The 25043-nt window shown below is 67.5% G+C and overlaps 12 protein-coding genes and 2 non-coding genes across 14 annotated transcripts; 7 read left to right on the forward strand and 7 right to left on the reverse strand.

Annotated features, from left to right (window-relative positions):
* Positions 1-1640: 1640 nt before the first annotated feature.
* RHOBADRAFT_16035 (uncharacterized protein) lies at positions 1641-3247 on the reverse strand (the record flags this gene model as incomplete). Its single annotated transcript, XM_018412293.1, has 6 exons — positions 1641-2171; positions 2247-2274; positions 2357-2546; positions 2626-2878; positions 2957-3040; positions 3134-3247. Coding segments are annotated over 6 exons (1200 nt in total), but the record flags the coding sequence as incomplete, so codon positions are not given.
* A 505-nt stretch (positions 3248-3752) lies between these two features.
* Positions 3753-6536, reverse strand: RHOBADRAFT_54133 (uncharacterized protein; the record flags this gene model as incomplete). Its single annotated transcript, XM_018417165.1, has 6 exons — positions 3753-3902; positions 3987-4303; positions 4383-4672; positions 4749-4943; positions 5010-5896; positions 5964-6536. 6 exons carry the CDS (start codon positions 6534-6536, stop codon positions 3816-3818), a joined length of 2349 nt encoding a protein of 782 aa, XP_018270339.1. The 3' UTR covers positions 3753-3815.
* Positions 6537-6678: 142 nt separating this feature from the next.
* On the forward strand, positions 6679-10035 carry RHOBADRAFT_54134 (uncharacterized protein; the record flags this gene model as incomplete). Its single annotated transcript, XM_018417166.1, has 7 exons — positions 6679-6750; positions 6831-7840; positions 7904-8595; positions 8693-8905; positions 9050-9142; positions 9243-9389; positions 9505-10035. The coding sequence occupies 7 exons, from the start codon at positions 6679-6681 to the stop codon at positions 9981-9983; spliced, it is 2706 nt and encodes a 901-aa protein (XP_018270340.1). The 3' UTR covers positions 9984-10035.
* Positions 10036-10104: 69 nt separating this feature from the next.
* Positions 10105-12432, reverse strand: RHOBADRAFT_54135 (uncharacterized protein; the record flags this gene model as incomplete). The annotated part of the gene is made up of 1 exon (XM_018417167.1): positions 10105-12432. One exon carries the CDS (start codon positions 12430-12432, stop codon positions 10105-10107), a length of 2328 nt encoding a protein of 775 aa, XP_018270341.1.
* A 260-nt stretch (positions 12433-12692) lies between these two features.
* Positions 12693-13484, forward strand: RHOBADRAFT_44779 (uncharacterized protein; the record flags this gene model as incomplete). The annotated part of the gene is made up of 4 exons (XM_018414478.1): positions 12693-12790; positions 12860-12987; positions 13069-13196; positions 13272-13484. 4 exons carry the CDS (start codon positions 12693-12695, stop codon positions 13482-13484), a joined length of 567 nt encoding a protein of 188 aa, XP_018270342.1.
* A 425-nt stretch (positions 13485-13909) lies between these two features.
* On the forward strand, positions 13910-16068 carry RHOBADRAFT_37276 (uncharacterized protein; the record flags this gene model as incomplete). Its single annotated transcript, XM_018413423.1, has 7 exons — positions 13910-14115; positions 14189-14248; positions 14319-14521; positions 14683-15037; positions 15135-15363; positions 15436-15642; positions 15736-16068. The coding sequence occupies 7 exons, from the start codon at positions 13910-13912 to the stop codon at positions 15952-15954; spliced, it is 1479 nt and encodes a 492-aa protein (XP_018270343.1). The 3' UTR covers positions 15955-16068.
* A 207-nt stretch (positions 16069-16275) lies between these two features.
* Positions 16276-16348, reverse strand: RHOBADRAFT_t73. Its single transcript has one exon. It is a non-coding gene; the product is annotated as a tRNA-Lys (tRNA).
* A 578-nt stretch (positions 16349-16926) lies between these two features.
* On the reverse strand, positions 16927-17217 carry RHOBADRAFT_16077 (uncharacterized protein; the record flags this gene model as incomplete). The annotated part of the gene is made up of 2 exons (XM_018412295.1): positions 16927-16967; positions 17031-17217. Coding segments are annotated over 2 exons (228 nt in total), but the record flags the coding sequence as incomplete, so codon positions are not given.
* A 586-nt stretch (positions 17218-17803) lies between these two features.
* On the forward strand, positions 17804-18470 carry RHOBADRAFT_65193 (uncharacterized protein). The gene is made up of 3 exons (XM_018418658.1): positions 17804-17905; positions 17977-18041; positions 18114-18470. Coding segments are annotated over exons 1-3 (312 nt in total). The 5' UTR covers positions 17804-17904; the 3' UTR covers positions 18360-18470.
* A 478-nt stretch (positions 18471-18948) lies between these two features.
* On the reverse strand, positions 18949-20303 carry RHOBADRAFT_54140 (uncharacterized protein; the record flags this gene model as incomplete). Its single annotated transcript, XM_018417168.1, has 5 exons — positions 18949-19174; positions 19266-19367; positions 19435-19706; positions 19776-20041; positions 20184-20303. The coding sequence occupies 5 exons, from the start codon at positions 20301-20303 to the stop codon at positions 18993-18995; spliced, it is 942 nt and encodes a 313-aa protein (XP_018270346.1). The 3' UTR covers positions 18949-18992.
* A 173-nt stretch (positions 20304-20476) lies between these two features.
* Positions 20477-22210, forward strand: RHOBADRAFT_54141 (uncharacterized protein; the record flags this gene model as incomplete). Its single annotated transcript, XM_018417169.1, has 7 exons — positions 20477-20524; positions 20590-20623; positions 20684-20762; positions 20830-21185; positions 21246-21346; positions 21436-21629; positions 21720-22210. 7 exons carry the CDS (start codon positions 20477-20479, stop codon positions 22174-22176), a joined length of 1269 nt encoding a protein of 422 aa, XP_018270347.1. The 3' UTR covers positions 22177-22210.
* A 250-nt stretch (positions 22211-22460) lies between these two features.
* RHOBADRAFT_t62 lies at positions 22461-22533 on the forward strand. The gene has a single exon. It is a non-coding gene; the product is annotated as a tRNA-Lys (tRNA).
* Positions 22534-22970: 437 nt separating this feature from the next.
* On the forward strand, positions 22971-24423 carry RHOBADRAFT_44785 (uncharacterized protein; the record flags this gene model as incomplete). The annotated part of the gene is made up of 5 exons (XM_018414479.1): positions 22971-23579; positions 23667-23702; positions 23777-24169; positions 24253-24279; positions 24349-24423. The coding sequence occupies 5 exons, from the start codon at positions 22971-22973 to the stop codon at positions 24421-24423; spliced, it is 1140 nt and encodes a 379-aa protein (XP_018270348.1).
* Positions 24424-24528: 105 nt separating this feature from the next.
* On the reverse strand, positions 24529-25042 carry RHOBADRAFT_44786 (uncharacterized protein; the record flags this gene model as incomplete). The annotated part of the gene is made up of 2 exons (XM_018414480.1): positions 24529-24762; positions 24824-25042. The coding sequence occupies 2 exons, from the start codon at positions 25040-25042 to the stop codon at positions 24529-24531; spliced, it is 453 nt and encodes a 150-aa protein (XP_018270349.1).
* Between the last annotated feature and the right edge of the window lies 1 nt (position 25043).

Raw genomic sequence — 25043 nt, forward strand, 5'->3', positions numbered from 1 at the left:
TCGCGGACGGGTCTTTACGAGGCTGTGCCCGCCCTCACGTGCCCCTGAGGGCAGCGGGCGCACTGTGGTGAGCCGCTCGCACGGCGCGCACCCCTGCGGAGTGCCCGTGCGCCCGGCCACCTACAAAAGACAGGGGGATCCTGCGCACCCTCGCTCAAACGGTAGCTCTTGATCTAGCAGGGTGACGGCCTTCTGCTCGCGCCAGATCGGACGACGAGGTGTCTGCGGTGCAATCGAGCGCGTTTCCCGAGCTACTTTGTCGTGTAGAGCGCGAGCTGGCGTCGTCGGCTGGGTCTTCGAGTCGGTCGAGGTCCGAGGCGAGAGCGCTCTTCCTGTCGGCTTGCTCGCCGCCAAGGCCATTCTGTACAGCACTGAGAGCACTCCCGACGCGGGAGAAAGTACGGCAACCGCTGTGGGGAGCGTAACTCCCTCCGTGCTCCTCGATTCGCTTTTCGACCTGGTCTGGCGCGCAGCGCCCTGCATGCGCACTCGCTCGGGCCCGGCTCGAATCAGAAAAGTGGACGACGGCGGTCGACGTTGTCAGGCAGCAGCGACCGGCGCTCATGCCGTCGCCGTCGCTCAAAGCGGCCTGAGCGCTACGGCAACGTCCTCGACAGCGGCTCGAATTTTGCTCGCATGGCAGTCTTGCCGTGCGCTCGCTGTGCGACTGAGTGCGCCGGTACGCTCGAGCTGCTTGACAACGAGAGAGGAACCACGACGATTCGTCGTTCCTTCGTGCGGACCTCGCGCTGGCAACGCCGCCGAGAGCGCCTTCCGCCTCGTCCGGCTCGGGCCTCTCGCGCTCGAACGAGAGCAGAGCGTACACGGCAGCGCCAGGCAGCAAAAAGCGATGGCCCCGCGGACCCGAAAGTCCACGAGGCTCTGCCCAAATAATTCGAATCTGTGCAAGGATGTACCCCACACTCAATGGAAGCCCTCCGTAGGTCTAAGAGTCGCCGTGCAAAGCGAAGTGCCGCCAAGGGCCATCCGTATTCATGAGACGGACGACAACTCCAGGTAAGTATAACTCGAGGGGAGGCCAAAGTCTCATCCGGTTCGACAAAGGAAAGTGCTACTTTGTAAACAGACGCCGTACGCATGTCGACACCGCTTTCCTGGTCTTCTCTGCGATGCACTCGTCGCGAGGCGAGCTGCGGGTGCTCCAGGCTAGTCGTCGATTTACAGAGCAAGGGCCCGCCGACGGACCCAGGCAAAACGAAGCACGGTTGCGAGCGCAGTGCCCGCCACCACCGAGACGCACAAGGCGGACGCTGTCGCTACGTCGCGCGCAGAGCTTTCTAGGCGCAGAAGGGCGACGCATTGAAGCACGAGCGACGACAGAGAGGGTTCGGAAGCGCTGGCGGCCATAGAGAACGTGCGCTGGGAGAGAAGAGAGGTCCGTGCTGGCCTTCTCGTCGCCTGCTGCGCTTCCTGGCTCGCATCTCGAAGACTCTCCTCAAAGTTTCCTTAAGACGCCTTGAGAGCACACTCGCCGATGGCGAGCGCCATCGGAAGGCGCCCTTGAAGCCGAGGCTTGAGCGGCTCGCGACGCGCTTTCGTCGGAAAGCTCTCCTGCTCTCGCTCGCAAATCGTGGAGTGCGTCGCCGATGAACGAGTCACTCGAAGTTGCACATGCACGTCTATGCTGCTCGACTCTGCCCCCGGCCGTACTGCGGGAGCGACCTCCTCGGACCCTCGATCCTGCCCTCCCACCTGCCCTCGGCGAACATCCTGCTCCTGCGCCCGACGGCCTCGACGTGCTCGTGCCCGACACGCTCCTCCCACTCGCGCGCATCGTCCACCTTGGCCGCCTTGAGCCGCCGCACGACGTCGAGCAAGTCGTCGACCACGCCGTCGTCGACCTGGAAGTGCAGGACGACTCGGCCCCTCGGCGCGCCGAGCACGATACCCTTGTCGCTCATCGCCCGCTCCTGCAGCTCGAGCATCGTCGCGCCGATCGGGGTCGGGTCGATCCAGACCATGCCCGTCTCGACGGGCAAATCGAGCGCGACGCCGAGGTCGACGAGGCCGTGCGCGAGGCGGGTCGCGAGGGCGTGCGCTCGAGGGAGGAGAGGCAGGTGGGTGTCGAGGGCATACGAGGCGGCGAGGGCGAGAGAACCCGACTGACGAACGCCGCCGCCGAAGAGTTTGCGGAACCACTTGGCCTTTTCCTGCAGATCGCCAAGGAGAGGAAGGTGGCGTGAGCGACGGCCGTACTCGCAGAGGTAGGGGAACAGACGACGCACGATAAAGGCCTTGGGTCCAATGAGGACGCTGTAGCGCCAGTTGCAAAGGAGAGTCAGTGAGATTCGAGAAGAGCGAAAACGACAGGCCGAGAGAGAGCCCTCGAGCGCACCTGCCGATAGGGGCTCCGAGGCCCTTGCTCATGCACAACGAGACCGAGTGGAAGGGCTCGCACGCCTCGCCGAGCGACATGCCCGTCTTGGCGATGGCGTCCCACAGGCGCGCGCCGTCGCAGTGAAGCGGGATCGAGTGCAGGTCGAGGGCGCGACGAAGGCGGACGAGCTCGGGTTGCGGAAAGATCACTGCGGGGACCGCAAAAGAGTCAGTAGCCGGCTTGGAGGCTGCGTGGGTGGCAGAGGAAGAGAGGGAGATGCGACGCACTGCCGCTGAGCGTGTTCTCGACGCAGACGAGCCTCGTCATCGAGCAGTGCACGTCCTCCTCGACGACGCACTGGTCGAGCACCTCCTCGGTCGTCATGTGGTGCCCGCTCGCACAAAAGACGCTGTGCACGGGCGCCTGCGAGTGGAACGAGATGCCGCCGGCCTCGGAGACGTGGACGTGCGCGCGCGAGTCGGTGACGACGTTGGCGGGCGTGGCGAGCGTGAGGTGCGTGCGGATCGCGAGCTGGTTGGACTGCGAGAGCGGACAGGCGAGGCGGGAAGAAGGTCGGCGCCGGGAGCTCGGGAGAGAGGTGAAGAAGGTGAGGCGCACCAGCGTGCCCGAGACGCAGAACAGGCCCGCCTCCTTGCCCGCCATCTGAGCAACACGCTCCTCCAGCTCGCGAGTGTCCTCGTCCTCCTGTGAGTCGGGTACGAGGAGGTCAGCGCCGGTCCTTGCAGCTGGCTTCCCCGACTTGACGAGACGGCGACGAGGGGAAAGGAGACGCACCTCGTACACGCTGTCGCCGAGCGTGCCCTCCTGCATGATCTGGAGCATCTCGAGGCTCGGGACCGTGATCGTGTCGCTGCAGAGGGGCAGGGCAAGGTCAACTCGACGAACGGCCAGAGTTGCGGCTGCGGCGGCTCCGGGACGGCGACGGAAAGCTGGACGCACGTCCTTAAATCCCTCGCGACAGCCCTGCGCCTGGCTGCGACCCGCTCTGCCCTCGCCGCACGCTGCTTCGAGCCTGGCGCAGTTGCGAGCGCGTGTGGGGGTGGAGGAGAGGGTGAAGAGGCGGTGGTGGTCGACAGCTGGGCGAGGGCGTGCGGCATGGCGGCGAGGCGATGTTGCGGTCGTCGAGGGCTCTGGGACAGCAGGCAGCGAGTGCACAAGCGCAGCATGAGGAGGGCGAGTCGTCGTCGCAGAGGAACCGCATGGTGAGCCGGCGGCCGCGGCAGGCCGACGGCAAAACGCTGAGACCGCCTCGCGCTGCGTCGCTGTTCACCTGACCAGCTTGTGCTGCTCGTCCAGGTGACAGCCGAGCCGCAGAACAAGCGCCGGCCGCGCGAGGAGCCGCCCGCGCGCACAGACTCGCGCTCGCACAACGCGCTCGTTCTTCGAGCCAGAAGGCGCGAGTATCGCTACAGGATGCAAGTCTAGACAGAGGAGTTGCTACAGAGGGAGAGAAGCCTCACGCCTGCTCCCACCTCGCCGACGAGAGCGACAGGAGCTTGTTGAACGCCGCGTCGCGCCGAGCGACATTGGCGAAGCGCCACACCTGCATACCGCACACCCGAGCGTCAGGCTCGCGTACACAGAGAGGGAGGAGGATAGGGCTCGAGAGGGAGAGAGAGGGACGCACCTTGCCCTCGCGGGTCGTGACGACCAGGCCCTCGAACGCCCTCATGCGCGTCTCCTTGCGCACGCTCGCAATCTCGTCGACGGCGATCTGCACCTCGCCCTGCTGCCGCGCCGTCGCCGTCGAGCCCGTCCCGCCCGACGCGAACGACGCGTCGTCGTCGAGGTCGAGGACGAGGTCCGGGTCCGGGTCCGGGTCGGCGCCCGTGAAGCGCGACGCGAGCTTGCCGAGGCGCTTGAGGCGGCGAGACGGCGTGAAGAGGATGGTCGAGCGCGAGAGGCGCAGGAACCCGGGCGCCGAGACATGCATGGCGAAGTAGGCTGAGGTCGAAGGGCAAGGGTGGTCAGGTCCCTTTTCGGCCGCCGACGGCCGACGAGAAGTGGAACGAGAGGGACGCACAGCTCAAGACGGCCTCGCTCTCGCCGTTGGCGAGCAGGACCTCCTCGCCCGCCGCTCCGTTCGCCCGTCGAAGGAGCGCCCTCCCAGCCCTGCGAGCGACGGCGCGCGTGCTGCCCTGGTCGGCTGCGGCTGCGGCTGCGCCCGACGCCGACTTGACCGACGTCGCCGATGACGATGCGCGCGACCGGCGGAGCGTCTTGGCACCCTTGAGCGGGCGGTCGGTGAGGCTGCGCTGGCGGAGGACGAAGAGGGCGTACTCGACGTCGGTCGGTGCGCCGTTGAGGAGCCACCTGCACAGGACAAAATCCAGGGCGTCAGGAAGGCTCACGAGGGAAGAGAGAGAGAGAGAGAGAGAGGCGGGCGCACCAGTACGAGATGGTGGCGCGGCGCCAATCGGGGTACAGCTCGCGGACGCGCCACAGGACGAAGACCTCGAGACCGAGGAACAGCCAGATGCTCTTGTAGACGACCCAGGTCGGCGTCACGAGGAGGACGATGCACATAAAGGCGAAACGAAGCGCGACGGCGCGAGACGCGGGATGGTCCGGGTGGATGAGGACGCTGCGAGAGGAGGTGCGAGCGGGTCAGTGAGGCCTCGAGCACGAGAGAAGGAGAGTGTGGACGCACTTCTTGACCATCTCGACGACGTCGGCGCCTTCTGCGCACCAGATCATGGCCTGCGGGCCGAGCAGGCTGACCAAGTGCCGCACGAGGCGGTACAGGCTCAGCTCGCCGTCGCCCTGCGGCCCGCCCCTCGCCGGGTCGTACTCCAGGTCCTCGACCTCGCCCGCACTCGCGCCTGCAGGCGACTCGGCCGCGTCGTCCGGCCGCAGCTCGTCGAGCCGCACCTGGGTCGGCGCGCCCGCCGCGCCGAGCACGCCCGCGCTCGACCCGAGCCCTCGCGCGAGCGCCGACCCTTGCGCACTCGACTCGGCGCGACGGCGCTGTCGCAGGAGGGGCTCGGCGCTTGCCCCGCCGGCGATACCGCCGCCGAGTGCCGCGCCGGGCCCGAGCGCCGCCGCGAGCGTCTTGGCCGCCTCGTCGCCGCCGTCGTCGCGCGAGAGGCGCTCGCGGACCTCGGTCCACAGTCCGCGGACGCCCTCGCCGGCGAGGAGGCCGAACCGGCTGCTCGCGCTGAGCTGCTGGCCGAGCTCTGCGGCGTCGCGCGTGCGGCTGCGGCGGTCGGCGGCGCGCGCGAGGAGCTCGTCGGTCGAGGGAGGGAACCAGTGGGCCTTGACGAGGTACAGGACGAGGAGGGCAAAGGGGACGACGAGGACGAGGTCGAACAGGCACAGGGCGAGGTAGGCCGCGAGCCAGGTCGCGGTGCGGCGCGGGTCCTCCCAGCGCCACAGGGACGAGAACGTGCCGAACAGGAAGCGCTGCCACACGCGTGGCGGGCACAGGACGTACAGGCGCTCGAGGTCGGAGCGCAGGGCGCGGAACGAGAAGGTCGAAGGCGGTGGGGGTGCGACGAGCCCGGGCGGGGTGTAGTCGAGCGCGGCGGTTGCGGCGTACTGTTCCGAGGGAGGCGAGCTCGTCAGGTGCGCCCGAGAGAGAGAAGAGAGGGCTGGAGAGACGCACGGCGAGGCCGTAGCCGAGCCAGTCGATGCGGCCGTCGTCGTCGACAAAGTCGGCCTTGGCCGGGTAGACGATGTCGCCGCGGTCTTGACCGGCGAGGCGGACGTCGGTGAGCTGGTCTGCGACGCGCTCGAGGAGGTCGAGCGTGTCCTGGTCCTCGAGGTCGCGCAGCTTGCGCTCGGTGGCCGAGAGGGTGCCTCCTCCTCCTCGCAGCGGTGGAGGCGAGGGCGGGGGCGACAGGCGAGGCGAGGGAAGCGGGGACGAGAACCGGGCCGTCTTGGGGTGGCGAGGCGGAACCATGGCGGGGCCGTCGTTGGGGTCGGCGGGCCGCGGCCGAGCGTGTTGGTCGACAGCATCATGCGCAGTCGGCGACGGGTGCTCGACTTCGACGACGGGCTCAGCCGAGGTGGTGGCGGCTCGTGGGGCCTGGTCGGGCTGCTCGAGGTGGTCCTGGCGAGGCTGATCGGTGGCCGAGGGCGGTGGTCGAGGACGAGGCGGGACTGCGGGCGAGCGAGGTGGAGGGGTGGCCGCTCGAGTTGACGGGTGGCGCGGTGGTGGAGGGGGTGGCTCGAGCATGTGGCGTAGCTGTCGTCGCTGCGGTCCCAGCCAAGGGTGCGACAGACCGGGGTTGACAGAGCGAGAGAGCCCCTCGTCGTCGTCGTCCTCCTCCTCAGCAGCTTGACCTGACTGTCACGCGAGGGGAGGTCTCTCTGCCGCCATGGACCTCCCGCTGCCAGTAGCGCAGCAGCAGCGCATCCAGCAACCCCAGCGCCCCTCGATCTCGTACTTTGTGCGCCCACCTCCTCGTCGTTCCTCATCACCTTGCCCCCACATCCGCGCCCCCGTGCTCACCGCTCTCGCTCCGTGCAGGTCTTCCTGTCGCTCCTGTTCTACCTCATGAACTCGAGCCAGCCCCAGGGCAACTCGCTCGGCCTCCAGCCACGCGACGACGACAGCTCGTTCCAGCGCCGCCTCGACCAACAGCGCGCCGCCTTGCTCCGCCGAGAAGCCCGCGCAGAGGGCATCGCACGCTGGCTCGGCCAGTCCAACTCGTCCACCGACTACCTCGCGTCCGTCTACTACCCGCACATCGCCAACGGCTCGGCACCGACCCTCGCCCCTCCTCCTTCCTCGGCCAACTCGACCACCTCGTCGCCGCCGCCACCTCCCTCGCTCACCGAGGCGTACCGCATCCCGACCTTCGAGCCTCGCACCGACGGCGAGCTCGCCCCTGTCCCCTCCCTCGTCGCCCGCCTCTTTGCCGACTCGACCCCGCTCGACCCGGCAGGCCGCCCCGACGCGCGCGTCTACCCGCACAACCTCACGGGCTTTGCAAAGGGCACCTGGGCCCCCTCGACCTACACCTGGGCCGACCTCGGCCTCAACGAGACGTGGACGTCCGCGCGCCGCGTCGAGGTGCCCCGGCCCGACTCGCCGCGAGCCAACGAGACGGCGCTCGAGCCCGAGCGCGGCCCACCATCGTCGCCGTCGCCGTCGCCGCTCGCACGTCGCGCGGCCCAGAACGCGACCTCGGCCAACTCGACGACGACGACGATCGTCGTCGACGTGCACAACCGCACCCTGTCGCGCGGCACGTACCCGTGGCTCTCGCGCCGCACGTCGCCCTCGGTCCGCCGCGCGTCGTTCAACCTGCGCGAGGTCCAGACGTCGGCCGTCGGGCCCATCGAGCCGCTGCCGGCCGACCCGGGCGAGCTCGACGAGGCGGCCCTGCTTCGGCTGCGGGACCACCCCGAGGCGTGGGCAGACTGGGAGCAGGAGGGCCCGGTCACGTACCTGTGGGGACCCTTGACGCTCAGTGTCGGGCCCGAGGACGGTGCGACTGAGGATGTCGAGACGGAGCTCGACGTCGAGGCGGTCCAGTGCGTCCCTCTCTCCCTCCCTCTCTCGCCCGACCCACCTGACGTCCGCTTTTCGACACACAGCTTCATCACGAGCGGGCGCATCTACGGCTACGCGACGCCCCGATTCGTTCGAGCCCACATCGTCGACGCCATCTCGCTCCCGCTCATGTCGTCGTCGCCGCGCGCCAACCAGACGGCCCACGCCGTCGGGCACGCCATGCTCAAGGAGTACCGCCGCCGTGTCGCCAAGGACGTGCGCGACCTCGACGACAACGGGCCCCGCATCTACGACGACGAGGCCGACAACGAGCCGCACCACGGCTCGACCGCCGACGACCACGAGCCGGGCGTCGTGCGCGAGCCCGAGTGCGTGTTCAGCCTGTACGGCGCCCTGTCGCCCTTGCCGCCGTCGTACGACCTCGCGCGGTACGCCGAGCTGTACACGTCCCTGTTCCGGCCGTCGGGCGCCTCGACGGCGCGCCCGCCGCCCTCGACCCTGTCGGCCGTCCTCTCGAGCGCCAACTGCGGCCTCGTCCTGTCGGTCCCGTCGGCGCGCCTCACGTCGACGCAAGAGCTGTGGCTCGAGGCGGCCCACTTTGGCGTGCTCTTCGTCGTTGCCCAGGCGGGCGCGCTCGTGCTCCTCGTGCGGCAGCTCGAGCGTGCGGCGGCGAGGCCCGGCACGCTCGCCAACGTCCAGCCACTCGGCCTCATCATGGTCGTCATCGTCGACCTGTACGTCTTCATCGTGACGCTCCTCGTCGGCGTCATTGCCGGTGCGTCCACCCGCCTCTCTTCCCTCTTCTCGCCTGGACCTCGTCGACGGTCATCTTCCCTAGACACGCACTGACAGCCTTTCTTGCCCTCCTCCAGACTCTCGAGCGTCGCTGCCGTTCCTCGCCGGAGCGTTCCTCGCTCTCCTGTCGTCGGTCCTGTTCGGCCTGCGCTACATCGCCGTCATCCGCGAGGCGACGCCTGCACCATCGCCTGCTCCCGCACCCGCACCTGCACCTGCACCTACACCCGTCGCACCTGTCGAGCCAGGAGAAGGAGGAGAGCCTCGGGCAGAGGTGACCGCGAGGGACAGTGCGCTGCCCGAGGGACTCGGGGCCCTGCTCGCCGGCTGGCGCGCCAAGCACACTATCTACGGCGCGTTCCCTCTCTCTCTCTCTCTCTCTCACGTGACTCGAGCAAGCATGGACGGCGACTAATGACTCGCACGTCCTGCAGCCTCGCTCGCCGTCACCGTCTTCGTCACGGCCATCACCCTCATCTGGCACGGCTGGACGCCCTTCTTCCTGTGGCTCCTCTACTCGTACTGGCGTGCGTCCTCGTCCTCCTCTTCCTCTTCTCGTAGCCCGCGAGCACACATCCTGACGTTCTCGCCCGGTCCCCCTCCTCGCCTCGACCCTCCTCCTCGCAGTTCCGCAAATCGCCCTCAACGTGCAGCGCGGCACGGCGCGCCAGTCGCTCGGCGACGAGTACATCGTCGGGACGACGCTCGCGAGGCTGATGCCGCCGCTGTACTTCTGGGCGTACGAGGGCAACTGCATGATGGTCGACACGACGCGTGAGTCGTCTCGCTCGCTCGGCTCCTGAGCATGCAGGACTCGCTCATGTCGCGCGCGGGTCTTGAGGCTCTAGTGAGAAGGGCTCGCCGAGAACTAACCCGGATGTCCACGCAGCCAAGGTCTACTACCTCGCCGCCTACTCAATCGCCCAAGCCGCCCTCCTCCTCGCCCAGTCGCACCTCTCGCGCATCTCGTCGTCCACGTCCTCTTCCTGGTCGTCGCGATACCTCCCCCCGGGCGGCGCGCGCTTCTTCCTCCCCGCCGGCGTCATCCTCGCGCTCGACCTGCCGGAAACGACCACCTGGGACTACCACCCGCGCACGCTCCCGCCCTCGCTCGCCGCCGACCTCGAGACGGGCAAGGGCGACTCGGCCGCCGCCGCCGTCGAGGAGGACTGCCCCATCTGCCTCTCGCCCGTGCACGTGCACCCGACCAAGGCCGAGCGCGCTGCGGGCGAGGCCGACGACGTGCGGCGCCAGGCGGCCGTCACGCCGTGCGCCCATGTCGTCCACACCGAGTGCCTCGAGCAGTGGATGCTCGTGCGGGCCGTGTGCCCCGTGTGCAGGGCGGGCCTACCGCCCCTGGCGACATAGCGCTCGGCGGCGAGTGTAGCCAGAACCTTCTCGCCGTGTACCACTTTTCTCTCTTTCTCTCTGCCTCTCGATGAGATGCACGAGACCGTCGAGGACGAACGAGGAGCCGAGAGAGCGAGTTTCAGGTCCCGCCCACCGAGAGCTGCGCCGGCTCGTCCGCCGACCACCCGAGCGCTCCTCCCCACACCTCCTCGACCCAGTCCCACAGCTCGCCGACGAGCCGGTCCTGCACCGTCGCGCGCAGCTCGTCGCGCACGAACGGCTCCTCGAACCCCTTGACCGGCGCGAGCTCGACCGGGGCCCGCCTCGGCCGCGCGCGCACGGGCCTCGTCTCGCCCGGCGCTGTTCCCCTCGCGCCGCGCCCGGTCCGCAGCACGCCCGGCACGCGCTCCACCCTCGCTCCATCGTCGCGCTCCGAGGTGCGCATGGCGCGCACGACCGCGTCGCGCACGGCGGCGCGCAGGCGCCCGTGCAGGAGGCGCCAGACGGGGTCGTCGGCGCGCAGGAGGCGGTCGACGCTCGAGCGGATGCGGGCCGCCTCGTCGGCGTTGGGCGCGGGTGTCGGTGCGGTTGTGGCGGAGGGAGAGGACGGGCGAGAGGAGGGTTGCGCTGTGAGCGGCCGGAGGAGCTCGTCGGCGAGGTTGGCGAGGCGGGTCGGGGCCGGGTCGGCGGCGTGTGCGGGTTCGCCGGCGGTCGAGGGCGCAGGCTCGGCCGATGGGGTGAACTCGCCTTCGAGGAGGGCCCAGATGCGCGCCGGGTCGGCCGAGGGCGACAGGGCAAGGAGGCATGCGAGGATCGTGAGCGCCTGCAGGCGGTTCTGCAGCGCGAAGCAGGCGGGCGAGACGGCGAGGAGGATCGGTGGAAGGACGTTGTGCGACGGTGTAGAGGCGGGCGAGTCGGGGCGGGACGAGGCCGAGGGCGAAGGTGAGAAGGAGGGAAGTGCGACGGCCTCGTTGGCGAAGAGCGACTCGACGAGGGCGGCGGCGACGTCCTCCTTGCTCGACTGCGGGCCCTCGTCGGCGTCATCGCCCGCGTTGGCGACGCCACGCCCGAGCGCCCGAGCGCACCACGCGCTCGTCTCCCTCCTGACGGCGTCCTCGCCCTCGAACCACCCGCCGACGAGCGCCCTCTCCCTCGCACCTCCCTCCTCCCTCACGACGCCCACGAGCTCCTCCTCGCTCGCGAGTTCCGTCACCGCTCCCGCCCTGAACCGCCCCAAGTCGCGCTCCATCGCCCTCGCGAGCTCGAGCGTGCGCCGCACCGCGTCGACGAGCGCCGCGCCCCGATCTGCCGCCGTCGACTCGTCGAGCGCCGCATCGATAGAGTCGGCGAGGGCTCGCACGTCGGCGTCTCGCGCCGGGGCGCACAGGCGCGAGAGCGCGCGCACCGCCTCGCGCACGCCCTGGAGAACCGTGCGCACGTCGAACGCTGCGCTCGACGGGCCCGTCGGCGCCTCGTCCCGCTCTGCGCGCTCCTCAGCATCGCGACCCGGTACCCGCCCGAGAAGGGCGACGAGGTGCGCGCGGAGAGGCGCGCCGTCGGCTCCCTTGAGGCGCGAGGGCACGAGCGGGACGACGGCGTCGACGAGGTCCTGCGCGAGACGGGCCCAGGCCGCGCTCTGCTCGGCGGCTGTTGCGGGCGAGGGACTGGCACTCGAGAGGGTCGAGGCGAACGAGTCGAAGTAGGCGCGGTGGAGCTGGGACGAGATGCGGGACTCGAGCGAGGCGGTGTGGTCGGTGGTGTGGGAGGGGGAGGGGATCGACGAGCGGAAGATGTTGCGGATCGACTGGCCCGGTGGGAGGACCGAGTTGGGCGATGTCGACAGCTGGAAGAGGGTGTAGAGCTCGGAGAGGGCGCGCGCTCGAGCGGCGGCGAGGTGGGACAGGTCGATGGCGGACGGGACCCGGGCCGCGGCGGTGGACGACAGGAAGGTGTCGAGGTCGCTCAGAGTCTGGGACGATGACGGACGAGCCGACGCGGGCAGGCGTCGAGGAAGGTCGGCCGACGGCGTGCGCGAGTGGGACGACGACGAGGGCGTCGAAGTCGCGTGCGACGACACGGCGAGGAGGTCGTCGACGCTTGCGGCAACCTGGGCCGTGTCGCGCGCGAGCTTGTCCCACGAGGCGAGGTCGGGCGTCGCTGAGTGAGCGTCGTCGAGTGCTTGAGCGAGTTCGTCGATGCGCAACCGGTCCCACGAGGCGAGGTCGGGCGTCGCTGAGTGAGCGTCGTCGAGTGCTTGAGCGAGTTCGTCGATGCGGTTGCGCAAGCGGAGGAAGAGGATGGCCGGGGCGTGCGAGCCTGCGCGTTTGAGCTCGAGGTAGGCTCGCTCGAGGCGAATGAGGGTGTGGTGGACGTGGGCGAGCTGGGACGACGACGAGGTCGAGGGCGAGGGGATGGCGGCGCGCAGGTCGAGCAGGAGGCGGTCGAGCTGGACCGCAAAGGCGCTCATGGGCGAGTTGCACAGCTGGACTGAGCTCGCCGCTAGTCGACAAGCGGGCTCGCGGTGTGTCGGGGGAGGGACAGCCGGTGGAGAGGGCGAGCAGGCGATGAAGGCGCTCGTCGCACCAACACCTCGCCCAGCTCTGTGCTGCTCGGCGAGACCGCCACTGCCGTCAGACTACTCTCCAGCCACGACTGCCCCGACTCGCCTCGCCTCGGCAGCCCTCCCTCACCCGTCACCCTCGACCCTCCCCCCCACCTCGCTCGTCAATGGCCTCTGCCGCCTCGCTCGCTCAGCCAGGCGCACGGCAAGATCCCCACATCAACGACCAGCTCGCAAGAGACTTCCCCGACGCTGCCAACCTTCCGTGCGTCCTCCCTCTCTCTCTCTCTTGTCCTCCTCGTCGCCGTCCGCCGACCCCTCTCTTCCGACGCAGGCGAGAAGACATGCAGCTCCTCCTCGAGGACCCGGCCTACTTTGACGCCTACTTCAACACGATGCCCCAGGCCACGGCCTACCACGACGCCGTCCAACTCAAGATGCGCGACAACCTCGAACTCGCGCGTGCGTCCTCGCCCCTCCTCTCGCTCTCTCCCCGGACAGACAACGCGTACCGTGACTGACCTTTTACCCGACATCCTGCAGAGAAGAGCGAGGCGATCAAGCCCGACCTGGAGCGTCTGCGCGAGGACACGGCACGGCTCTTCAACGAGGCCAACGACCTCAAGCAGCGGTGGGCTTACCTCGACGAGGCACAGCGAGCCGCCTACCGAGTGCGTCCCCCCCCCTCGTGCCCCTCCTCGTCCTCATACCGTCTCTTGACCTCGAAATCCTCCCCCTCGCCACAGCGCTTCTCGCAACAGGCGCAGCAGGCCCGGTACCGCGCCGCGACGACGCAGCAAGAGCACCTGTCGGACTCGCTCGTCGCCGCTTTCCTCGCTGGCGACAACGACGGCGACGACGAGAGCTTCGTCAAGCAGTACCGCGAGGTGCGCAAGCTGTACCACAAGCGCCAGGTCGGCCTCGCCAAGTGGGACGAGGGCAACGTCGTCTGGATGTGACGGCCGCCGGGTCTTTTGTTCGCGCTGTAGCCCTGTTGTTGTACTGGAGCATTGCCTTGCCTCGCGAGCGAGAGAGAGTGTACGAGCGACACGACTGACTCTCAGTTTCGGGTGAGCCTCGCACGCCCCGCCGACGAGCGGGCGAGCGAGGTTCCGCGGCGGTCGAGGCGCACGAGCTCTGCTTCGTGCTTGCTGCGCACCCGACGAGCGGGATGCGCGTGCGCCGCTCAGCTCCGCAACTTGCCGCGTGCATTTCTTCAGCGGCGGTGGCCGTCGCCGAGCCGACGACCAGCTCGAGCGCGGGGTCGGACGCCAAACCTTCTTGACTTCGACCCTCGCTCGCCCGCGCCTTGGTGCTGCTCCCCACGGCACTCGCACGCTCCCCAGCTCTCTCGCCACCCTCGCCACCCTGAACCCGCACCGCCATGGGCCTCGCCGACGCGACTCAAGCCGCACCGCCTCGACGTGCTCAACCTCAACTCTCCGCCGAGGGCACCGACTCGCCAACACGTGACTTTGCCGCCAAGCCGACCAAGGACGCTGAGGGCGCTGCACCTGCACTCGGCGAAGAGGAGGCGGTCGACGGCGTCTTTGGCGAGCGCGCGGGCGAGGGCACGGTCGACTACCGCAGGTGCGCTCGCGACTCTCCTCGCCCCACCGCCTGTTCGCTCGCAGAAGCTGACCTCGAGTACTCTCCCTCGCAGTCTCGGATGGATCGGCGCAACGGTCCTTCTCGCAAAGACGCAGATCGGGCTCGGCGTCCTGTGCGTCCTCCTCCTCGCCCCCTCCCCTTCTTGCCGTCGCACCGGACGCTGACCTCTTCCTGCCCTGCAGCTCTATTCCTTCCGTCTTCGAGACCCTCGGCATCATTCCCGGCGTCATCATCCTCATCGTGCTCGCCATCTTGACGACCTGGAGCGGCGAGATCCTCGGCCGGTTCAAGCTGCGGCACCCGGAGGTCTACTCGTTGTCCGACTGCGGCCGGTTGATGTTCGGCCGTGTCGGCGACGAGGTCTTTGGCGTCGCCTACTTCCTGCGTGCGTCCCACTCTCTCTTGTTCGCGTCGGTGAGCCGCACGGCGAGAGGTGCGGCGGAGCGAGGTGGCGGCGCTCGGGCCCTTGCGATCTGGGCGTCGCCTCGCTGCCCTGCCTGTTCGCGCACGTCACGACACAGGCACTGATGCCTCCCCGACCTGCAGTCACGACCCTGGTCGGCGGCCTCGGCCTTCTCAGCATCTCGACCGCGCTCAACGCCATCTCGCTCCACGCGACCTGCACGGCCTACTTCATGCTCGTCGCCGTCGCCGTCACGTTCCCGTTCGCCGCCATCCGCAAGCTCGACAAGATTGCCTGGATCACCCAGGTCGGCCTCGCGAGTATCATCATCTCGGTGCTCGTCGTCGTCATCGCGGTCGGCGCAGGTGGACGGCCGGCGGCGGCGCCGCAGACGGGCCCGTTCGACGTCAAGATCACCCTGTTCGGCAACCCGGACTTTGCGAGCGCGATGAACGCCGTCTCGAACGTCCTCGCGTCGTACGGCGGCGTCCCTGCTGCGTGCGTCCCCCTCTCTCTCCCTTCCCTTACCTCGAAGGTCTTGGAGCCTGCGGCCGCATGCATCGACCGACTGACACACTCTCGTCGTCGTCAACAGCATGCCCATCATCTCCGAGATGCGCGACCCTCGCCTGTTCCGCCGCGCCATCATCGTCTCGCAGGTCTCGGTCACGGTCTTCTACCTCGTCATCGGCATCGTCCTGTACGTGTACGCCGGCCCGTACGTCGCCAGTCCTGCCCTCGGCACGGCCGGCACCCTCATCAAGCGCGTCGCGTACGGCCTCGCGCTCCCTGGCCTCATCGTCTCGGCCATGCTCTTTGTCCACGTGCGTCTCTCCTCTCTCCCTCACTCTCGATCCTCCCGACTCGCAGCCTGATGCCTCTTTCATGTCGTGCAGCTGCCGGCCAAGTGGGTGTTCGTGCGCGCGCTCCGCAACACGCAGCACCTCGCCAAGGAGACCCGGACGCACTACGTCGTCTGGTTCAGCTGCGTCGCCGGCTGCCTCGCGTTCAGCTACGTGGTCGCGTCGGCCGTGCCCTTCTTCGGCGGCCTCCTCGGCCTCGCGAGTGCTCTTTTCGGTACCCTGCTCGTCATCGGCGCCGAGGTGAGCACCCTCCTCCTCCTCCTCGTCGGCCTGCGCGTGCGATGTACCTCCCCGCTCGCGCCCCGTCACCTGACTCTCGTCTCTCTCGTACAGCCCTGCATGTGGATGTACGACCTGCGCCACTGCCTCAAGGACCGCGACGCGCGCCCGCGCTTCTTCACGCTCGGCGTCATCATCAACATGTGCATCCTCCTCATCGCAGCCCTGTGCCTCGTCGGCGGCACGTACGGCAGCATCAAGAGCATCATCGACTCGTACGCCGAGACAGGCGGCCGGCCCTGGTCGTGCGCCGACAACTCGGGCAGCTCTTGAGAAGGCGAGGTGCCGCTTCAGGCGGAGGTTGGACGGAGCCCGAGAGCGGTGTTGTAGACTTAAGAGACTGTATGTAGACGACTAGAAGGCGTGCCATAGAAGCCCTCCATCCGCATTCCTGGTCTTTGTCCGCTCGAGTCGTCTGGCGGTCCGTGAGCGAGATTGGGAAGGCCGCCAAAGACGATCGGTCGCGCTCGCCGCTGACCGTGCCCGTCCGACGTTCTCGACTTGCGTGCCGCCCCACTTGGTCAAAAGAGAGATGCTGGGACCGCCCGCGGGTCTCGGAGAGCACTGGAACGGCTGAGAAGCAAAAGAAAGGACCGCCCAATGTGGGGCTCGAACCCACGACCACCAGATTAAGAGTCTGGTGCTCTGCCGACTGAGCTAACCGGGCTGTGCTTGGTGCGCCGACTCAAACTAGCAAACAGGTAGAGACTAGGCTCTTTGCGTCATTTTGAGAAGGTCGAGGCGCGACTTTCGACTCTCGACGGCGAGCGAACCGCCCTCGGCCGTGTGCGCGTGCCGTCTTGCATGCGCCGAGCTCCTAGAGGATCAAAAACGCGCTCGAAGCAGGCGCGCAAGGGCCGATGCGAGGGAACGAGCCGACACGCACCGAGTCGCGCGCTCGGACCCCTTGCTCCTGCTCGGTCGCACTCGAGGCGTCCTCGCCTCATCTCCTCGATGCAGCGTTCACCTGTCGCTCGACGGACAGACGACGCCGAGCTGGGACCCGCCACGCGCTAGCTCGCCGACTCGAGTGAGCAGCTCGCTTTGCTCGCGCTCTCTCTGTCTCTCTCTCTCTCGACGACCGACGAGAGTGGATGAAAAGCGCGCATCGAGTTGCAGCGACAAGGGAAAGGGTAAGGGGGGGACAGACTGCTGCTGAAGTACTGTAGAACAACAGGCGAAAGACGAAGAGGGAGAGAGAGGACGAGGTGACGACGACGACGACGACCGAGGTCGAGACGGCGCTTACTGCCTCTCGCCACGAAGACGACGAGCGAGCTGGATGTCTGTGAGCAGGGAAGAGAGAGTCAGGTCGAAATCTCTCAAGTGAAAGAGAGAGAGAGACGGACCCTTGGGCTGGATCGTGACACGCTTGGCGTGGATGGCGGCGAGGTTGGTGTCCTCGAAGAGCGAGACGAGGTAGGCCTCGGCAGCCTCCTGGAGCGCCATGACGGCCGACGACTGGAAGCGCAGGTCCGTCTTGAAGTCCTGGGCAATCTCGCGAACGAGGCGCTGGAAGCTGCGAGGGCGAAGGAGAGTCGTGAAACCTTAAAAGCTTTAAAAGCCTTATATATTCTTTTTTTTCTTATAAAACTTAAAACCTTAGAGGCTATTTAAGTTGCTGATTTATATTAATTTTATTGTTCAAACATGAGAGCTTAGTACGTGAAACATGAGAGCTTAGTACGTTAGCCATGAGAGCTTAGTACGTTAGCCATGAGGGTTTAGTTCGTTAAACATGAGAGCTTAGTACGTTAAGCGAGTGAGGGTCAGTCGCTTGTTGTTGTTGAGAGGTTGAGAGAGGAGGAGGAGGTGAGACGGACCTTGGTGCGGGCCATTGTGAGAGTGAGAGGTTGGCTGGAGGTGGGTGGAGGTAGTGAAGAGAGCGAGTGGAAGAAGCGAGGGAGAGCAAGGAGGGAGGGAGAGGGGAAGGAAGCGGGCTGTTTGGCGAGGCGAGAGATTCGAACGGGCGCGCCAAGTAGAGTGCCTAGCAAGTGGGAGGCTAGTGTCTCAGCTGCCTAGTAGATGGAGAAAGGACTCGCAAACAGCCTTCTCCCACGCGCGCGGCCAGTACCTCGTTCGGTCTACCTCGCCCCTCCTTCTCTTCTCTCTCCTCCCTCACCTACCGCTCTCTCTCTCCACCGCGCCTGACCACCCCTCGGCTCAAGCCCACCACACTCTCCACCACCACCACCACTCCCCCCCCAACCTCTCTCCTCGAACAGTGCGTCTCCTGCCCTCGACACTCCCGCGAGCCCACCGGACTGACTCTCTCTCCCCCACTCTGTCGCGCAGTGTCTGGCCGTGGCAAGGGCGGAAAGGGTCTCGGCAAGGGCGGCGCCAAGCGTCACCGCAAGATTGTGCGTCCCCCTTCCTCCTCCTCCTCGCCCCGTACGAGTCCAGAGCTGACCCCGACCTCCCTCGACTCGCAGCTTCGCGACAACATCCAGGGCATCACCAAGCCGGCCATCCGCCGTCTCGCTCGTCGTGGCGGTGTCAAGCGCATCTCTGGCCTCATCTACGAGGAGACGCGCGGCGTCCTCAAGATCTTCCTCGAGAACATCATCCGCGACTCGGTCACCTACACCGAGCACGCCAAGCGCAAGACGGTCACCTCGCTCGACGTCGTCTACGCCCTCAAGCGCGCCGGCAAGACGCTCTACGGTTTCGGCCAGTAGGTCACCTCGAGGATGAGCAGGAGAGAGAGAGGAGGTCGTCGTTGTTCGCATTTCTGCCGCTTGTTGTCCCCTTTAGTCCCCAGCTGCAACTACCTGCGCTACTTTACCATCGCGCTGCTCGCCTGTCCAGTCCCGTCTCGCGAGCGAGCGAGAGAGAAGGAGAGGGAGAGCACGAGAGCGCTCGCGCCCCCTCCCGCCTTCTCCTGCCGTCGAATTCTTTTGGTTGTCGATGCCCAGGCTCTAGCCTCGTCGTCTCCTGGAACTCTGCCGACCCGCAGAAAGCGAGCACTGAGCGAGCGCACGCGGCCTGTCTCTCCTCGCGTCTCTTCTTTCCGACTTTGATTCGGTCTCTTGCCGGCGCAGGACTCTCCTCGCGACACGTGCAGAGCTACGCTCGAGACGGCATCGACGCTCTCGGCGACGTTGAGCAGTCGCGAGCGTCGTCGGCACGCTCGGCCAGACTCTGCGCTCGAGCCCGTCTTTCTCGCTCGGAGGCCCGGTTCGGGCGCTGCGCGACGACTTTCTCGTCTCTCGGCTGCGGTCCCTGGGCACGCGACCGCATAGTCTCTCCTCGCAGTCGATCCAGGCACAGGAAAGTCGACCAACTCGTGACAGGACAGCCTCGCCCCCGAGCTACACCAGCTCGACGCCGCCCGCACTCGTCCCGGCCTTCCACCGCTTGCCGACACGGTCTGCGGGCCGGTACGCGAACGAGTCGCCGAACAGGTCAAAGCTGAGCTCGCGGGATGCGGCGCTCGAGGCCGTGGGCGCGAGGGGCAGGACGATGTTGAAGATCGAGCCCTGCTTGGCGACGACTGCGCGAAATGCCGTGTCAGCGACGGTCCGAGAGACCGTCGACGTCCACCCGAGACCGAGAGAGAGAGAGAGGGAGAAAGTCGAGCGCACCCTTGACCTGCGAGCCCGGCGTGACGAGCTTGAAGGTGCCGTGCGTCTCCTGCAGGACGAGGCCTCGCAAGCCGACGAGCGACGGGTTCTTGGCGCGCTTGACTGCGGGAGCAGGGATTCAGTACGGGCGCGAGACGTGTACGAGGACTGCAAGGCGAAGTGGACGCACCGCTGAGCGAGCAGCCGGTAAAGTCGGCCTTGACCATCTTGGCGTGCAGGTTGACGACGTTGATCTGCTCGTCTCGGGGCAGAGTCGGGACGGCGTGCCGGCTCGGGTAGGTGGGAAGGAGAGTCGACGTGATGTCGGGCTCGGGCGCGCCGGTCGATGCAGCGTCGGGCGCGAGTGAGGGCGAGGCTGGCGAGGGGACGACGAGAGGGACGGCGAGCAGCTCGGAGATGTAGCCGAGCCAGAGGTGGTGAACGGGGAGGACGGCGTCGTAGCTGTTGCACAAGAGGGTCAGAGCGAGCCCAGCAGTAGGGGGAGGAGGTGGCGAGAGACGGTGGACGCACTTGACAGATCCGGCTGCGGCGGTCCCTCGAGCTGCGCGTTTCCTGCGCCCGCTCAGGCCGCAGTCGCCCTCGCGCAGGCGCTTTGCGCGCTTCCTTTCGATCTCGAGGTCGCGCTTGGCGAGGTCGGCCTTGCGGCGGTCGCTCACCTTGCCCTCGGGGAGGTCGAGCTGGAGGAGCTTGCCGGCGACGCGCTCTTCTGCGACGTCGGCGGGGATGTCGAGCTCTTGCAGGTAGGGGCGGGGAGCGACATGTTCACGCGGGTCGAGCTGCGTGGGTGGGAGAGGGTGTGGGTCAGCTCACGGAGTTGTCATCACCTCGAGCGGGCTCGAGGACGGGCCAGCGGTCGCCCACCGCGCCTGCGGCGGTGGTTGACGGGCTCGTTAGAGAGAGAGAGAGGTGTGGACGGACCCTGCGCTTTGTGCTGGGCGGGAGCGGGGTGTAGGGATCCCAGGGCGAGTGCCGCGGTGGTTTTGCGGACGAGGGGGACGAGGTGCTGGCGCCGCCGAGAGCCGGGGCCTGGGTGGCCATGTGCAGGGTGCCGAGGGTAGGCGTGTGGGCTGTAGACGGGTGCAGCAGCAGGTGCAGGCAGGTGAACAAGGTCCGGCAACTTCGAGCCACACGAGCCGACGACGAGCCGGAGAGTGGCCTCGTCCCTCTCGCTCCCCACCTCGCTCTGCTGCCTCGAGCTGCTCCCCACGCCCATGCCTGCATCCGACCACCGACCCGTCGCCGGCATCCGCGTCCTCGAGGTGCGTCCATCGCCTCCCTCCCTCCTCGTGGAGTCCCCACTCCCTCACCTCGGCACCTCTCGCAGCTCGCCGGTCTCGCTCCAGGTCCCTTCACAGGCCGTGAGTCTACCCCTTCACAGTCCCCTCTCTGCCCGTCAGCTGACCGCCTCTACCGCGCAGTCATCCTCGCCGACTTTGGCGCAGACGTCGTCCGCGTCGACCGGCACGGCGACTCGTTCAACACCGACACCCTCACCAGGTGCGCCCGCTCCACTTGTCTCGAACGCTCGATGCACGATCCTCTGACTCGGGACCGGACCCTGCAGGGGCAAGCGGTCCATCGCCGTCTCGCTCAAGTCGCCCGATGGCATCTCGCTCGTCAAGACGCTCGTCGGCCCGTCCTCGTCGAGCACGTCGAGCGCATCCAGTCGACCCGAACAATGGCGCGCCGACGTCCTCATCGACCCGTTCCGCCCGGGCGTTCTCGAGCGCCTCGGCCTCGACCCGGAGGACCTTCTCAAGGCCAACCCTCGGCTCGTCATCGCGCGCCTGACGGGTTTCCGCCGCGAGGGCCCGTACAGCAAGATGGCCGGGCACGATATCAACTACCTCGCCCTCACGGGCGTCCTGTCGATGCTCGGGCGAGCGGGCGACAAGCCTTACTTTCCCGCCAACTTGCTCAGTGCGTCCTCGTGCCATCCTCCTCTCGCGTCTGCAGGTCTGACCCGCACTTCACCCACAGCCGACTTTGCTGGAGGTGGTCTGATGGCCGTCGTCGGCGTCCTCGCGGCGTTGCTCGAGCGCAGCAGAAGCGGCAAGGGGCAGATCGTCGAGATCGACATGGTGCGTCCCCCTCTCTCTTCCCCTCTCTCGAGGCGAGCCATTCGACGCGACGGTCAGTCAGGTCTTCTGACACGGACTCTGTGCCGCAGGTAACGGGCACCCGCTACGCGTCCATCTTCCCGCTCACGGTCGCGCGCCCGAGCACGGGCATGCCGACTTGGAGCGAGCCGCGAGGCGAGAACTGGCTCGACGGCGGCGCGCCGTGGTACGAGGTGTACAAGACCAAGGACGGCGGCTACATGAGCCTCGGCGCCATCGAGAACCACTTCTACCGCGTCTTCCTGTGCGTCTCTCGCTTCCTCGCCCTCTCTCTCTCTCTTTCTCGCGCCGTCATCGCGCACTATCGACTGACTTGAGGTCCTCGTGTTCGCAGCGAAATCTTCTCGAAGGAGCTGTCGTCCTGCGCCGACCTGCCGCCGCACCCGAGCCCCGACACGCAGTACGACCGCTCGACCTGGCCCGACCTCGTCGCCTTTTTCACCGCCGGGTTCGCCGAGAAGACTCGCGACGAGTGGGCGAGCCTGTTCCTCAACACGGACGCGTGCTGCGTCCCGGTCCTCGAGCGCCACGAGGTCGACGCGCAGGGCCGAGGGCCAGGTGAGCCCGGTCGCGCGCTCGACGACGAGACGGCGGCCGACGGCGGCGGCGTGCCAGCCCCGGCGCCGAGGCTTGTCAGGACGCCTGCGACAGCTGGAGCGTCGGACGGGCCCTTCCTCGAGCCGGGCAGGGACACGGTCGAGGTGCTCGAGGCGGCCGGGCTCGGTGGGAAGGTCCGGGCGCTTATCGAGGCCGGCGCCGTCAGCGCGTCGGACCCGAAGGCCAAGCTGTAGAGACGCCTTTGTATCGTGCGTGATATTCAGTGTGTGCGACGCGAGAGTCTCGTGCGAGAGAGGGACCGTGCGAGCGGAGCGCCGGAGAGCGAGAAAGTCCAGGGCTCGGTTCTCGCAGGCTCTCGTGCCACCAGCTCGTCGACAGCGTCGCGTCGAGTGTGTGTAGCACAGGCGCACGCCCCGAGACTGGACACGAGGGCGGAAACGGCGCTCAGGCCTCCTCAGATGGCGCAAGCGAGTGGCTACTTACGAGTTTGCTAGTGTGGTCCGCCGCATCAAGAACAGCCCGGTTAGCTCAGTCGGCAGAGCACCAGACTCTTAATCTGGTGGTCGTGGGTTCGAGCCCCACATTGGGCGGTCCTTTCTTTTGCTGCTGGACCTCAGAAAGCGCCTGCGTCTACTGCGCGCAGTCCTTTCTCACTTTTGCGTCGACGGGAGAACTACGCGAGACGCGCAAGACAGGATCTGGGCCGGCAGGACGCAGCGCGAGGTCGCTGCCGGCCCGTTCCTCCCCTCTCTCCTCACAGCTCTGAGCCCTCGTCAAACGGCACTGCTAGCTTGCCGGTCACGCTCGAGTCGGATGCTCATGCCGGTCCGTCGGCGCAGTCGCTCGCGCGGTGCTGGCGCCGGGCCCTTGGACGTCGTCCCCGCACCCGGATTGCGCCATCCGAGCTCTCGCTCTCGAAACCAGCTCGCCAGGGCGTGCAGATGGTGTGCGCTCGCCCGAACTCTTTGCTCTGCAGCCTGCAGTCGCTCCTGCTCCTTCCCGCAACCCGCCCCTCGACCGCTGCACGATGGCTCCCTCGGCAACCGAGACCGTCACGTCGCCCCTGCGCTCGCTCTCGATCCGCCCCGACAGCGACAAGGCGGCCACTTCCACGTCGGCGTCGTCCAGCACGCGGCGCGAGAAGCCTCGCTGGTTCAGCGAGACGGCCAAGCCCGGCGACGAGTACCCGTACGAGCGCTTCCTCCCGATCTTCGACCGCGACCTCAAGCTCCCGCCGCTCGAGCCGTTCGAGCATGTCGACCCGGGCCACGAGGCGCTCAAGGACCCGACCCCGAGGAGCTTCCTCGACGGCGCCGACGTCGACGACCTCACGCCCGAGTTCGGCACCGAGGTCGAGGGCATCCAGCTGCACCAGCTCGACAGCCGCGGTCGGCAGCAGCTCGCGCTCTACGTCGCCGAGCGCGGCGTCGTCGTCTTCCGCGACCAGGACTTCCACGACCAAGAGCCCGAGTGGCTCCTCGACGACTGGACGCGCTTTTTCGGCCGCCCGCACATCCATCCTTGCTCCGGCTCGCCCAAGGGGTTCCCCGAGTTCCACCTCGTCTATCGCGACGGCAAGGCGGTCTACAACTACGAGGTCGACACCCGCTTGACGTCGAGCGTGTGGCACAGCGACGTGCGTCTCTGCCTTTCTCTTCCTCCCTCGACGAGCAGGTCCTCGCCCGTACACTGCCGACTGACTCGGTCCCTGTCCCTCTCGCAGGTCACCTACGAGGAGCAACCTCCTGGCCTCACAGCCGTAAGCTGCGCCCTCGGCCCGCTCGACGTCGCGACCGAGAGCCGACGCTCAGGCCCTCTTTCCCTCGCCCGCAGCTCTTTCTCTTCGACAGCCCCAAGTCCGGCGGCGACACCGGCTACGCCGACCAACGTGCGGCGTACAAGCATCTCTCGCCAAGCCTGCGCGCCTACCTCGAGACGCTCTCGGTCGTCCACTCGGGCGTCGAGCAGGCCGAGTTCTCGCGCAAGGGCAGCCGCGGCGGCGTCGTCAAGCGCGAGCCTGTCGAGAACGTGCACCCTCTCGTTCGTCGCCACCCGGTGACGGGCGAGAAGGCCATCTTCGTCAACCCGCAGTTCTCGAGGCGCATCGTCGGCCTCAAGCAGGAGGAGTCGGACGCGCTCCTCAACCTCCTCTACACCCACATCAAGAGCGGCGTCGACTTCCAGGTCCGCCTTCGTCACAAGCCTCGCAGCGTCATCCTGTGGGACGTGAGTCGCTCGTCGTCCTGCTCTTCTCTCTCGCCAAGCCGGGCTTTCGTCGACAGAGCGCTCACGTGTCGCTTCCCTGGCAGAATCGGATCACGGCGCACACTGCCATCGTGAGAGATCTCTCGTCTCGGTCGCCGACGACGAGCAGGACTGACCCTCTCGTTTCGCTGCGCTCGCAGGTCGACTTTGCGGCAGGAGGCGGACGTCGTCATGGCGCTCGACTCACGCCGCAGGCCGAGCGACCTTTCCTCTAACGCTCTCATCTCTGTGTAGCAGCATGTACAGAGACCCTGAGATTGCAACACGGCTGCGTATCCCGCCCTTCTCGCCCGTCTGCGTCCCTCTCGTCGCGAAAGCCCTCAGGCCGCAAACTTCCACCCGGCCTCCTCGAGTGCCGCACGGCCCGCCCCCTTGTGGCGCTCCTCGATCAGGACGTAGTCGGTGTTCCACGTCGACGAAGCGAAGATCGGGACGCTGGCGGTCTTGAGAGGGCGCGAGAGCTCGTGCAAGATGCCCGTGAGCGAGAGGTCCATCGGTCCTTTGACCTTGACAGCGACCCAGGGTCCGAGCGACTCGACGGGCTGCTCCTTTGCCTGTGTGCGCGGTATCTGTCAGCTTGCGCGCGGCTGCAGAGAGAGGGAAAGCGAGGCGCACCGTTGGAGGGTAGAGCTCGTCGAGGAGCGTCGTCGCGAGGATGACCGAGATCTCGTCGGGGCAGCGGGTGATGGACACAAAGTCGTCTGGCCCTGCTGAAGTGACGGCCTCGACGAGCTTGGGCGGGATCGCTCGAGACGGCGCGAGCTGGATGACGGAGAGTTGGGTCGGGAGGAACGAGAGCTCGAGGGCCGGGTTGGACAGGTCGAGGGTGGCCATG

The sequence above is a fragment of the Rhodotorula graminis genome, assembly GCF_001329695.1.
Source record: "Rhodotorula graminis WP1 unplaced genomic scaffold RHOBAscaffold_8, whole genome shotgun sequence".
Lineage (NCBI taxonomy): Eukaryota > Fungi > Basidiomycota > Microbotryomycetes > Sporidiobolales > Sporidiobolaceae > Rhodotorula > Rhodotorula graminis.

Bases quoted from the DNA above. Each gene is read 5' to 3' on its own strand.
- RHOBADRAFT_65193 (XM_018418658.1), top strand. The intron at 18,042-18,113 runs GTGCGTCCCCCT...CTCGACTCGCAG, and splicing joins CCAAGCGTCACCGCAAGATT to CTTCGCGACAACATCCAGGG.